This window comes from Pipra filicauda, unplaced genomic scaffold (assembly GCF_003945595.2).
Source record: "Pipra filicauda isolate LSUMZ 115617 unplaced genomic scaffold, ASM394559v2 scaffold273_size1055052_pilon, whole genome shotgun sequence".
In the NCBI taxonomy this organism is placed as follows: Eukaryota; Metazoa; Chordata; class Aves; order Passeriformes; family Pipridae; genus Pipra; species Pipra filicauda.
The window spans coordinates 716,442-730,333 of record NW_024104391.1 but is presented as its reverse complement, the minus strand read 5'-3'; the positions used below and the strand labels follow the sequence as shown (position 1 = coordinate 730,333).

The 13,892-nt window shown below is 46.5% G+C and overlaps 1 protein-coding gene across 2 annotated transcripts in view; it reads right to left on the bottom strand.

The window, feature by feature from the left end:
* The window catches only part of NECAB2 (N-terminal EF-hand calcium binding protein 2), a 74,519-nt gene that overhangs the window by 48,034 nt on the left and 12,593 nt on the right, over window positions 1–13,892 (bottom strand). For both annotated transcript variants that reach the window (XM_039382579.1, XM_027750056.2), the window contains one exon: window positions 12,302–12,326. In XM_039382579.1, coding sequence (XP_039238513.1) covers window positions 12,302–12,326 — 25 coding nt within the window. The remainder of the gene's footprint in view (window positions 1–12,301; window positions 12,327–13,892) is intronic.

The window sequence follows — 13,892 nt, the reverse complement described above, 5'->3', positions numbered from 1 at the left end:
CTTCTCCCTAGAGGGAGAAGAAATGGGAAAAATATCAGGTATCCTTCCTCAGTTGGGTATTGTAAAGCTGTCATTTTAGGAAACATCTGCAGAAAGAGCCTTCCCAGGCAGTGCTGCAGCCCCTGAGCCTGATGTGAAGGGCACGGCCAGGGTGAGCACAGTGTGACTGCATTTGCTGAACAGCAGTCACCCTCTCCCGGGCTGCTGACCTTTAAAATGTCAGGCTCCTCATTTAGAAAGCAACAATTGGGTCTGAAAAGTTTTAAGTGCCTGTATTTTGCTCCAGCCACTTTTGCAGACGATGCTTTGCAAGAACGTCTCCCACTGCTTGATTTTCCTTTCCCCTTCATCTCCTCAGGATTTCAGCATTTAGCACCTCGTTTGCCCCCGCTGCTGTTGTTATAGGAAGATTTAATATTCCTTAATACACACAGTTCCATTTTTATAATTTCTTTTCAGTTAATTCTGCCTCCAGGTAAATGATAGAAAACCATTTTTTTTCTTTCATTTCCAGCTTAGGAATTTCTTTTCCAAGATCTAAACTCTGCTGTTTTTCTACAACTAGATTACAGGATACAGAGGAGAGGAAACTAGTTTGGTTCCTTTCTTTGAAAAGATATAAATATTTTATCTTGTTTTTACAGTCTTATGCAAGTACTTCCATTTATAGCACACATTTTTCCCCACTGTTTGACACATAGCAAGCGTATTAATTGATACCACTATCACTCCAGCTACAAAAGACAACAAGGCAGTTCTGCACGTGGCTGTGTTTGCACATGGTTAAAGCCTGAGCTCACAAAGCCCAGGGGCAGCCTCACATCCCCCATCCCCTGCTCCTGGTCTCCAGTTTGAAACGGGGCCAGGCGAGCTGTGCCTTCCTGTCACACGGGCAGAAACACCTCAAATTCATTCACGGTCCCTTCCTGCCCCTGCATCCTCCCTCTCCTCTCATCCCAGCCCTGGGATGGCACAGGGGGTGATGGGTGCTGCACGTTTGCTCTCTGCAGCCGCCCAGGCAGGTGGCACCAGGGCAGCTCTGCTGCTGCTGCCTGCCAGGGGGGCAGATTGCTGCCCCAATTATTATTGTTATTATTATTATACTGTGAGGAGCCTATTAATGTGAATACACTCGTTTTGGTAAATCTTGAACTATTTGCCAATATGAATTCAACCTTTTTTAGAAGACAGGGAGGGAGGTGTAATGAGACAAAGAAAGCAACTGATGGTACCACAAAGGCAAGGAAGGAAAAACAGCCCTGCCTAACAAAGTGTAGCGTGTATGAAAGGCAGCAAACCAGCCAGCTGGAAAAGGAACATCTCCATGATGAGCAGAAAATCCTTTGCAAAGGAAAATAAGCCTCAGTGCACTTATTTTTATTGGCAGACCAGGCACAAACCTGTGCTTTGGTGGTGGCACAGCAGAGCAATAAGGAACTGAATCCCCCTGTGCCTGAAGAACACACAGGCTCTGCAGGCTCCTGGAGTCAAGTATTTGAAGGAAAAGAACCCCTGTGTTCCCATGCCAAGCACCAGAAGCACCCAAAAGCACACTCTCTGATCATCACTGATAACAACTGGTCCCTTTTACAGACTGAGGTTAGAAAGCCATGAGCAACAACAGAGCTGGAGGCACTGGCAGCTGTGCTATGCCAGGCTGGGGGCCTCAGTACCAGCAGCCAATTAAGGCAGAGACTTGGCAGCAGGAATTATCTTGGATCCAAACCCCAAGTCCAGGCCGAGTCGGTTTTGAAGCCGAGCCCAGCCCGTCCCAGCCCGTCCCAGCTCTGCTGAGCAGCAGTGGGAGCACGGCCAGAGCATCTTCTTGGGCACACAGGGACCTGCCTCTGGCACTTGGCCAACACACAGACAGCCTTCACCCCTGCCCTGAGGCTGCAGCAGGGTCACACAAGAGAGAATTCCACCTGAAAACTAATTTTAAATTATTTCCACCTGTAAAACTTTCTGGAAGCATTGCAGGCTTTTTCCAGAGCAAACACACCACCTTCCCACAGTGCAGACAACCAGCCATGAAACCAAAGACACTTGGGCTCCTGCTTCTCGTGTCTATGAACATCCATTTTCACTCTCTGCTAACACATCCTCCCAGGAAAACAATCAGTTGTTCCTGTCCCCCAGATTATCCTTGTTGGGAGTTACAGGTTCAGATGTTTCACTGTTCCTACTTCAGACATGTCTTTCCCCACTGCAAGTCAGTAAGATACTCATTCCCCTCTCTCCAGTATATGTTTTCTGGTATTTTAAAAGAGTGAGAAACAGAAAGAAAAATATATACATGATCTATAGGTGTTCCTGGCCAATTGCATGAGCACAGGCTGCCAGAACATATTTTCTCACAATTGTCTGGCCAAAATTGCTAGCAAATTATAAGGATAACTTCCAGCAGTGTATTTGTTCTGGATTTAATTTTTGCCTTATTCAATTTTAACAGCTATAATAAAATATCTTCAATAAATACAGCTGATCTGCAGAAGATACCTAATTAAAAACAATGCTGGAGCCCAGTGCTGGCTCCTGCTCCCACGGCAACGAGAGCAGAGGACAGTGTGCAAGAAAAAGGAAAAAGGAGTGATTTTGCTCCACTCAGGATCTGCTTCACTTTCCCTGAGGGAACTTCCCACAGATTAAACTGAAAAACAAACACAGGAAAGTTCTGCTACCAAGAGAGAAAAGCAGCAATAGAAGCTCTAAGTGAGATTTAGGTGCAGTAGCAAGAGAAATAACACAAGCTGAGGGTCACACAAGAAGCCTGTGGTGGTGGCAAAGGCAATTTTAGGAGTTCCCACAAGCTGGTCACCTCCACCTGGGTGTGTATGGCCACACTGCACCTTGTCACTCATTTGTAGTTCACTGGGAGCACACAAACTGCACCACTGATCAGTTAAAAACAAGGTACAGCATCCAGGCTGGACCATCTCTCCCCCAAAGGCAGCATCGTGCCCAAGTGTCTCCAAGGGAAATACACTGAACACTGATGAGAACCTTTGCATCAAAGTCATCTCCCAGCCTTTGAATGCAGTTTAGGAAACACTTATGGCAGTGACAGCCTCCCACCACGGGAACAGCACAAAACCAAGCCTTCTTTTCACCTCAGTTCCTGCACATGAGCCCAAACCTCGCCAGGACGATGTCAGGGCAGGAAGGGCAGAGTGCACCACAGCTCTGCAGCCTGGCAAGGTCTCACTGCCTGGCACACTGCCTGCATCCCCCTGCTGAGGGACAGGTATGGGCCATGGGATGGTAACACAGAACAGGGAACAGCAGCTGGGATCCCTCACAATAATATCTAGAAGGGAAACCAGGTATCACAAGGATTTAATCAAAATGCTCAGAGCAGAGCTGCTCTCAATTTTGATGCACAAGAGAGCAGCGAGCTCTTTGCCTGTCCTGGGTGAGAGTGGAGCACGTTGTCTGACGAAGAACACAGCTCCACACTTTGTACAGTTCAACTCACAACACTCAAAGGGCAAATGCCCACCCCAGGAGCCTGTCCCTACACACAAATCATGTCCCCTGGTCACTGCCACACACCAGCTGAGTCCCCAAAGCCTGCAGTCAGCTATTCAATCTGTCAAGATACTACAGCAAGCCAAGTTGCAAAAGTCCTCTCCAAGCACTTCAAAATTTCATATCTGTCAGGGAAAAAAAAAAAAAAAGAGAATAATTTAGCAAGAGAAATATTGATTTTCTGTATCTACTTTGAAAAGTGTCCCAGATACAGCAAGATGAGATATTAATGAGACAGATCAAAAAGGGCCGGGGAGTCAAATCCTCAATGTCCATCACAGAGACTGACCCATCAATAAGGAAAATACACAAATATAATGTTTCAACTGATACAGCCTTCAGGATAGCTACAGCTGTGCCTCTCCAGGCCAATAATTCCAGAAAATGCTCCAGAAAAACCAGGGCAAGAACCATCACTGTTAAGACACTAACAATAAAGCTCACATTTTTTGGGTAGGGTATACAAGTAGGTAATAGCTCCATAAATGTTTCATAGTGCCTTTTGCTGGCTGTCATCATGCCATGTAGACACATTTGCTGTGCAGCCCCCAATTAGATCCCTCAACTTTGGCTCCAGAAAGAAATGTCTTTAAAAATCCTCTCGACTAATTGAGCAGCTTTTCAAAGTCTCCTTGGAAAACCATGATCCCTTATTCCCACCCTCCAAAAATTGCAACATGGCCATTAAATCTTTTACAATAATATATTCCATTTACTCCATGTTCAGCCTGAAGCCTCTGATGAGATTTGCAAAAGAAAACCCACATCTCCCAATCCACAAAGAGAAGAAGGAAATAAACCCTTCTTCCTTGGGTTGCATGGTATGTCAGACCTTAATTGGCTCTCTTCAAAGCAAAGCAGAGTCTCTGGAAATGCTGCCCACCAGATCAAATGCCAGGCCAAAGCAACCCCTGCTCCATGTCCCCTCCCCACCTCTCTTGGACACTCACACGCTGCTGTTTGTCTCCATCTCTTTGTATTAAAGGAACTGAAAGGAGGAGCCCAGCAGGAGAAGGGGTACAGCAGGAAAGGAGCATTGCCTGGAGAAATGCAGAGGCTCCATCACAGAGGCTGAGCACAGCTCTGCTGCCCCACTGCCCAGGGCAGCAGGACTGCAGGAATCAGAGCCCAGACAGGGACACCTCCCTGTGCAGAAATGATGGGATATGCTGTGCAGAAATAGGTGGGATATGGGCCCTTCTGCTGAGGAAATGAAAGTTCATGTGCTGGCCACATCACTGGCTTGAGTTCATGGGGGAGTTTCTGGGCTGGATCCAAACCTTGTCCAGCTCAAACCTTCTCTGGCTCAAGCCTTGCAGTTGGCAAACCCTGTGTGGGCCCAGATGGAAGCCCGACTGCTGCACAACTTGCAGCCTGTGACACACAAGGATGCAGCTGGTAATGAAGTCCTAACCCAGTGCACCCAACTCAAGGTCTGCTCTGCTGAATTAAGGTGGTCCAGCCAAAAAAAGCACAAAACCACCCCTTGATTCTAGCATGAATTTGCTAACAAGAAGTGACATGTGAAGAAAAACAGGTCCTAAAAAAGCTCCCAGCTCTCCACTTGAACTGCACACAGCATGCACCAGATACCTGCATATCTCTGAAGAATAATAAAAGCAGGCCAGAAAGGGCACGAGCAGCTGGGAAGTGCCCTTTTAAGCCAGAGAGTGATGAAAATCAAACCACAGAATCATAGAATCATTTCCTAGGTTCATAGTGGCAAAGGACTACTGGACACATCCAGTGACAGCCAGGGGAGCACGACCAGCAACCACCTTCCACAGTTTCTACATTCTCTCAGAATCCATCACCTGGTGGACAGGTTTGTTTATGATTCTGGGAACAGCATGTCCTGATCTGAACAGATGTCAGCTCTTCAAAACCGCCTGTTGTGAACTTTGCAAGGACTTGGAAGGGTAACTGAATATACAATAGAGAGAGCTTGGGAATGATACAGGAGTCCAAACAACTAAAACCAGATTCAAACCTTCTCCTTGTAAATAAAGGTCATTGTGCAGTCTTACAAGGTGTCTTCTGATTGCCACATGAAATCTAGACTATCTAAATGTAAATTTTTTTTATTTATTAAAAAAAAAAGATAAATACATTTAGACTGGTCATCTGGTCATGGAAGAACCTACCAGATTTATCCACACTTAAAAAACCTGATTCATCACTGCATTTTTCCACTGACATGTGGGTGGCTGCTAATACTGGTTTTGTTATGCAAGAATTATAAATATTCTCACTGAGAACTAATGATTTAATTTGGAAGCAGCAGCAGGATATGAATAGCTCAAGGTTTCCCCAGCGTGTGAGAAGCAGCAGCCACACAAAGGTGATTACCTAGGTCTGGAAAGGAGGGGGTTTGAGGAGGGCTGGCCCATTCCAACAGGGACTGCAGAGCTCCCAGAGCTCCCAGGAAAAGCACCATCCACAACAGGTGCAGAGTTGGGACTGTGGAAGGAGAGTTGTGTGTGAAACAGAGGCTCATTAGGTGTTCAAGGTCTTTTTATTCTGATATATATATGGAGGTATCACAGCCCTAACTTGGCATCTCTCTAAGATCCAATAAAAGCACCCAAAGCTACAATGCCCTAATTTTTTGTCCTTGATGCCTTGGATGGCCTGTTACTGAAGTCCCAGCTGCTCACACCCATTCGAGTCCTGTGCAAGTGTATTGTCCAAAAGGGCCTCAAGTTCAGGGGGAAGGTGGGAAGATAAGTATTTCAAGTCTTAAAACCACCTTATGGGCAATTACCATGCTAAAAAAGGGTCTTTGAACCGTTTGCTCACCAGTGCCAGTTTTCTCCATCCCTCTCTCCATGAATGTGTTCCCACACTGCCAGAACTGAAGAGGCATTTTCACCCCATTTTGTCCTAATTTCTGCATTAATAACTAAAGCTCAGCAAGGGGCACTCTCAGAGTTAAAGGGGGAAAAGAAAACGTTTACACAATGATCTGGGTTCAGTTGCTGTGAATTTGAGCTCTAAGCACAGACAAACACCTACCCCTTCCTGTTCCAGGCTCACCAGAGGTGATCAAAATAATTTCTCCAAGTGGGGTCTGGAAAGCGTGGGTGAGACTTTGAGAGTTATTACCACTAAACATCTTGCAAATTCCCCAGATCCTCAAATTCCTCAGAAGAATAGTCCCTGCCTACAAGCCAACAAGTCCCTGCCAACAAGACCTTGAGGATGAGGACAGGCACACAGTTCTTGGGAAGGGCTGGAAGTTGCTGGTGGCCTCACCCATGTGTTCTTTGGGAGACCCACCACACCAGGACTCATTTAGCCTTCTCTCTCTGCTGAAGGCCCAGGACTTTCCTCGCTCTCTCACCACCATTCCTTCATCAAGAAACCCCATCCATGGAAGAAACCTCCAGGCTCAGCCTCTTCCTTTGCATCCTGGTGATTAACAAGACTGATTTCTGCTCTGGTGACACAACATGCCCCCATTCTTTAACATTTCAAGCCGGGGCTGAGAGATGTGCCTGAAGCTTTTCATTTGGTTTTCTTTTTCTGCCTTTTTGCAGCTTTTGAAGCTTGTGAGCTCTGCACCCCGAGGGGACAGTGGTGGCCCAGGCACTGGGGCCACAGAGCCCCAGGCAGAGCAGCACTGCTGGTCTGTGTGTGAGAAGCAGAGCTCACCCTGCTCAGGAGGGCACAGCCCCCCTGCCAGCTGACCCGGCTCCCCAACCCCTTTGTTATGATGCTGATGTGCAAAGATATTCCTGTTCCCTGCTTTTCAGAGGCTCTCCAGGTGCCCCCAAGGTTTGTAGTGTGATTTGCTGTGAGGTTTGTAATACTGGGACGTGCAGACCTTGTCTTACAGAGAGGAGCAGCATAAATCTCCTTTAAGGAGCTCTTAAGTGACTAACAGATATCTGTGTGCAACTGTTCAAAGGACAAGCCCTCCTGGGACAGGGATGGGCACAGTGCCATTGCCCTCAGTGGCTCTTAACCAAGAACCCTTTCCAACCACCAATTCCTGCTGCATTCATGCTTCCTTTTTTCCCCTTTATTAGCTCTGCCACGTCCTCTGCAGGCCTTCAGCTGATCATCCAGATCAACTGAAAACTGAAACCTCCTCTCAGCATTTGTACTCCAGATCTCTGTGTTAAACTTATAAATTAATTTAGTTTAATCCATTTTCACAATTTATTGTATTTAATTTTTTATAACAGCAGAAGCTATTCAAAAAAGTATGTGCTCAGTGGCTTCATTCCCATTCACACCTTCTCTAGAGAGGATAAATTCAAGGGAGAACCACAACAGTTCTTGGCACAGAAATCACAAGGACAGCAGCAATGGGAAGGTACCGAGTTGAACCACAATAACTCATCACTGGTCACCATCAGGTGAAATACTGCACCACCAGCTCCTCCTGCCATCTTCTGCAGGCATTTCATAACCATATGCCAAGTTTTTGGCATATTTTCTTTTGCATCTCTCCTCTTCCATGGCAGAGGTCCACATGAAACCACCTAACCCCCAGTGACCCCCAGGGATGGCCATTTCCATGAGCAAGATCTAACAACCATGGCCAAACCAACTGAACCAAACCAGATTAAATCCAGATACACTTCACATTTAGTTACACTCCAGGCGTGGGAGTTGGGCAGTTGCAGTGAGTTGGAGATTTCCAGATAACACATGAATCGTTATCAGTTGGGCTGTTCTGTCAAAATAAAACCAGCTTAATCTTTCCAAGAGAATCCTGGCTATTTCACTGATTAGCAGCTTTCTAATGAGAGGATTAAGTCCAGGGTAGATAACTGAGGTGATTGACAGCTCTGCTGCACCAGCCTGAAACAAGATGCCTTTGTTTTCCCACCACATGCCAATTAAACCATTAAGTATTGTTTACTGGCACTGGGAGCATTACAAGACAGGAGGTGGATTTATTAGCAGAGAAAGGAAAAACACTCCTACACAGAAGAAGAAGCTTATTTTGAATGACTAACAGCCATGCCCCTGCAAAGCATGACTAGAGCTGAGTTATTCACTGTCAGGAGGTTGCAACCCAGAACTTCTCCCTTTTTCAGACTATTTGCCAGATTGTCAGATATCTCCAATGTGCTCATCGTTTCCAGGTGTCCTATGCAGATCATTTGCCCAGTTTATGGTGTAGACAATTGTAAATCCAACTCCTTCATATTATCACTGGGCAAAGGTTGGGAACTTAACTCACACTAGAGTCAGAATCTCACTTTTCTGGGGCAGGAGACCAAGATGTCTTTTAACAAGCAAGAGCTCCTTCATTAGCATCCTCTCAGCACATGTAGGCACTGAATCAAATCAACTAAATACAAGTACCTGAACATGGCAGGAGCAATAACGTGGTTTAGCATCTTGCATCAAGAACATTCAATTTTACATGAATTAACAATTTATGTGGAGGAGCTTTGGAAGGAAGGGGGAGGAGGGAGAAGCTCTTGAATTCAAACGATCAGGCTCCATAGTTACCATGTCTGAACCTGCCACTTTGCTTTAAAACAACATGTGCCACTTTTACCAGGCTGGGGGGGGGGGGGGTGAAATCAAGATGCTGAAAAGATTTCCAAATTTATAACCTCTTGACTGTAGGAATCTGCACATTAAATGAGACTATTCCTTAAGCTTACAATCCCCCCCCCTTTGTCTTTTAGGAGACCCTTTAATTAATCTTCTGATCTCCGCATGGCAAAAGTTAAGGGAAATATTCCAGTTAAACTGGATGGCAAGAGCTGAAGTTTTTTCAGGTTTTCCCCCTCCCCATTTCCTGCACAGGCCTGTAAGAGTGCTTTAGCACAGCTGAGGAGAGCAAGAGTTGCCATCTGTGGGTGGAGCTGCCAGCACTCCCTGCCCTGGGAGCTGTGTCCCCAGGATGTCACCATCACACAGCCCTGGATAAGGACCCGGCTCAGCTGGTTAATTAAAAAGGGCCAAGTCCCTGCCAGACAGGACCCTCTGCAGGTGTGGAGACCACAGAAGGATGTTAACAGAGTAAAATATTTTGGGAACCTGTGGACTTGCATTTTTAGCAGCCTGTGCAGGGCTCAGAGCCCCTTCCTGGGATTCTGACAAAAATGGAAAGCACAAGATTTTCATTTCTCCACAGAGGGCTGTGCACAGCCCCTGCTGTGAGCCTTGAAAGCCACAGGCTGGTGCTTCCACTGTGCCCTGCAGCTGCACCAGGCAAAGCCATGAACACTCTGAATTTCAGCAAATCAATACATTAAAGGCCGGGATGTCAAAGAGAAAACAGTGAAAAAGAGATCCCCAGGGATATTAAATACAAAGATATTACCTCTGGCTCTGGAAATCTCTGAGCCCTGGTTTGCAGGGAGGCTTTACCAAGGGAGATATCCTTGCCCATCTCCTGCAGCAGCTGCTGTGAGCTGCAGGGGGCTGGGGGGGTTTGTGGGGTCTGTGACCCCAAAAAGGCTGCAGAGGAACACACTGAGCTAATTACAAAGAGTGCAAAGTCTGTTATCCAGAGTTCAGCAAACACGAGTGGCTGGGGAAGCTGGCACCACAGCTGGCAGGGGCTGCCTCAGGAAAAAAGCAGCATCCAGATAAATGTAGGGAAAACCACTGCAGGACACACAGAGGGCAGAACATCTAGGGAGAAGACCGTGCAGGAGATGGGCAGGTTTTTCCCAGGGTGAGGGTCAGAGGTAAAAATAACAGGTTTGCTCTTGCTGACCAAAGCTCCCTGTTTGGCCTTTAGCTGTTGTTCATGTTAAAGTGCTGCAGGACTGTTTGGCCACCACCAGGAACAGAGGATAAGGCTGCAAAACCAGTATGGGGTGAGTGTCACCAGCAGTAAGGGAACCGGTCAGAAAAAGTCCTCAGCTTTCCAAAGGTACATCTTTCTTCTCAGAGACCCAGAGCAGAACAAGTGGGTCCAAAGGTTCATCCTTTCCCAAGTTATCAGCCACATGACAAGACACAGACTCATGGCTTGTCACTGGCACCTACCAAATACAACAAGAGAGCTGGCCCTGTGGTGAAAGCTGCACTAAAATTTAACCCCCACAACCTCATGATGTGGTAAACACAAAAATGACAGCTCTGCCCTCTGGGCTGGGTTGGAAAGAGGTGTCTGGCAGGCAGCAGCTCCTTCCATCGTGAAGGAGAAAAGCCTTAATATTCACACAACAGCCAAGACAAGATTTTGTACTTTGAGTTCTGAATTCTTCAGCCTCATCACAGCTGTTATAATTTCAATTAAAACTAAGACAAAAGTGCAGCATTATTTGACAGAGCTCAAAAAGCAGTCCCTGGAAATAACTATGTCAAGATTGGGATGTTGAAGTGTGTCCTCTCAAGCTTTGTTCAGCACAGTAACATTTGGTACTGAAAGGAAAAATCACTGGCTTTGATTTCAGCTGCCCTACCCAGAGGCTGTCCTGGAGGAGGAGGCTAAACATGGACTCAGCAAGGAACAGTCTCCCAGGCTGAAGTCTGGAGAGGGATTTTCAACTTCAAACAGGAATGGGACTAACTGAGCACAGGTTTCAGCTCGGTATCTCCACACAGCAAAGGCACTGCCAGCTGCAGTCCCCACACCTCACCAGACTGCTCCTGGTGAAGGGCAGTAAGGGTCCATGCCAGGCTGGCAGCCCCAGCACTCAGCTCCGAGGGCACCAGGCAGCAGAGAGCAAGCAGGCAGCTTCTCTCAGAGGCAGCAGCTCACATTTCCTCACACCTCGGGGTCTCCAATTACACACCAATTCAGTGCTCAGGAGGCTGTGAAGTGTGTCCAGCTGGGTGCCAAAAGCACCTATGAGCTTTTTTCCTATGAGCAGCATTGCAGTGCTCTCCCCTCATTCCCCTTGCATGGCACAACTGCTCAGCTTTCCCAAGCAACGAATTTCAATGTCTCATTACTGTGTCAGTCGTCATGACCAAAAGCCCACGTTAGCAGGGCATTTACTGCCCATTTGCCAGCTGACAGCATCCCTCACTGCCTTCCCTGGGCAGGGAGCACACACTGTGAGCCCCTGCAGGCATCAGGTATCTTGCTTTTCAATCTGGAAGGGAGTAAACAGACTGTCCCCTGTGCTCCTCTGCACAACCCTCCCACAGGGCCCTCTGCAAACACACACCGTTTTGATGCATATTTAATTTTCTTCTTGTACTACAGGGAAAGAATAGATACTAGCTCTTGGGATTTGATCTAGTAGCTAAAATTAAACTGATTTTCAGGGTGGAGAAAGATCCTGGGATTGCACTCATTGGCTCTTCTTTCCTTAAGCATGTTATCTCACAGCAGAGCAGCTCTCTCCTTCCAAGTGAAGACACGTGCATGTTATTCCCTGAGTGAGGACAGGGATGGGCTCAGCACAGCTGTTCAGCTTTCCCCAGGTACAGACTGAGAACACACATCACTACATGTTGCTCCTTGATGGGTCCAGCCATTCAGAACCAAACTACTGATATTCACAGATTAGGTCTGTTTTGCAAAGCTATTCCAAGATTACCCAGTGGTGGATCCTCACTTATCACTTACCTGTGATTTATTTTTACGTGGGTTTTTTTTTTGTGAAATTGCCCCAAGTCTGGTGGGTTCTGCTGTGCTGACTTGCACACTAGTGTCACTTCTGCTCTAAGAACATCTTTTCCAAAGAAATACCAAAACCTTTTCTGATGCTTTGACTGTATCACCATCAGATCCAGTAAACTGAAGGACATTTAAACAGTTGGATGTTACTGTCAGGAAAAATGGTAATACTGGCAATAGCCCAACGAAAAAACGTGAAATATGAATGTACAGACTTACCATTTTTGTCAGCTCTTCTGAAAATCTAGAAATGAAAGAGAAAGAGAGAAACACTTTTACTGTGCTGTCCATCAGGAGGGGGTGAAGCCCTGGGCACCAGGGCCACGTTCAGCCCCACACATGGGGCAGCCCCACGAGCTCCAGCCCCCAAAGAGCCAATTCACTGAGCTCCCCCTGCCCCAGGCTCAGCTCTTCTCCCCCAGACCAACAGGATGGACAGGCACTGCCAGGGCAGAGTGTCAGCATGGCTGCCTTTGGAATAACTGGTGGAAATGCTTCCAGCACTTCCAGCACCTCCCTCACAAAGGGAAGCTGAAATGTGGATCCAACACCAGAAAAATACACATTTAAAAAAAATATTACAACAGCCTTGCAGCCAGCCCAGCCAGTTCCTGTAGCATCAATAATGTCTCTTAAAGCAAGTTTCACAGTTCTGCACTTCTGAACAAAATTATTTACAACATTTTTTTTTTTGAAAGCAAGTCTCCTGTGTGGGAAGGAGATTATATTTAGACTTAAAACTACAGAGTGGAGGAGCAGCCCACAGAGAGGAATCAGATAGCCATTTCAGGAGAAAAAAACTGCAATAACGTGTAGTACTGTAGAACTTGCCTGGGAGAAAGACAGCAGAAACAACTGCTATTTTTCTGACCATCTCATCTGAGGAACAGCCCCCTGACACAATGCAGATAAGAGCAAAAAGGATTGTGCAAAGCTTGAAAACTTACAAGTTCCTGTCAAAAATGGCTGCTAGCACAGGTTTGGCCATAAATTACCAAACAATTAGCATGCTCACAAACTGGGCAGAAGAGGTAAAATATTCTCATCATCTCTTCAGGCCTGACCCTATTGATTTGAGCAAGAGCAGAGATTTTGGTTTTGCACAGAAATTTCCCTGTGGAGGAAATAAAAGCACGAGCAAGACAGATCAGAGTCAGCTGTAAAACAGAATCTCTTATTTTCTGGGTCACAAAACCATTAAAAAAAAATCAGAAGAGAAACTGCTGCACAAAACAAGAAACCCAAGAGACAAAATGAATTGCAGAATATGCTATTTCACTGAATATGGCTTAATTAAGGAACATATTAATCATTCTTTTGTCCAAAGCTCTTCCCAGGCTGTGCAGCCCACAGCAAAGTCAAAGCTGGACTTTCTGCTGTGCTTCAGCAGAGGCAGAACCCCTCTGCTTGGGCCAAACCCAAGTGGTGGGAGTCACTGAGTCTCAGCTTCAAGAGAGGGTCAGAAAAACCCCACAAGGATTACAACTTGTGACCACTTCAGAACTCCTTCATTTTTGGGGCTGACCATTTTTTTTAGAGCCATTAGAAGGTTTGGGGGGGGGGGAATCCTACATGTCTCCTTACTCACAGACTTCACTGAGGTTTTGAAGGGCCAGCCAGTCATGGCTTGTCTCTGGGAAGATGGAACATATCCCAGCAGGACCCCAGTAAGCTGTGGCTCTAGCACACATTCCTCCCCTGTGTGCAGGATGCCCTGTCCACCACACACAATACTCCTCTTTTCATGGTTTGGGCACCCCAACTCCTCACTCCCCACAAGCACCTCCAGATGAGGTACCTTTCTTTTTAG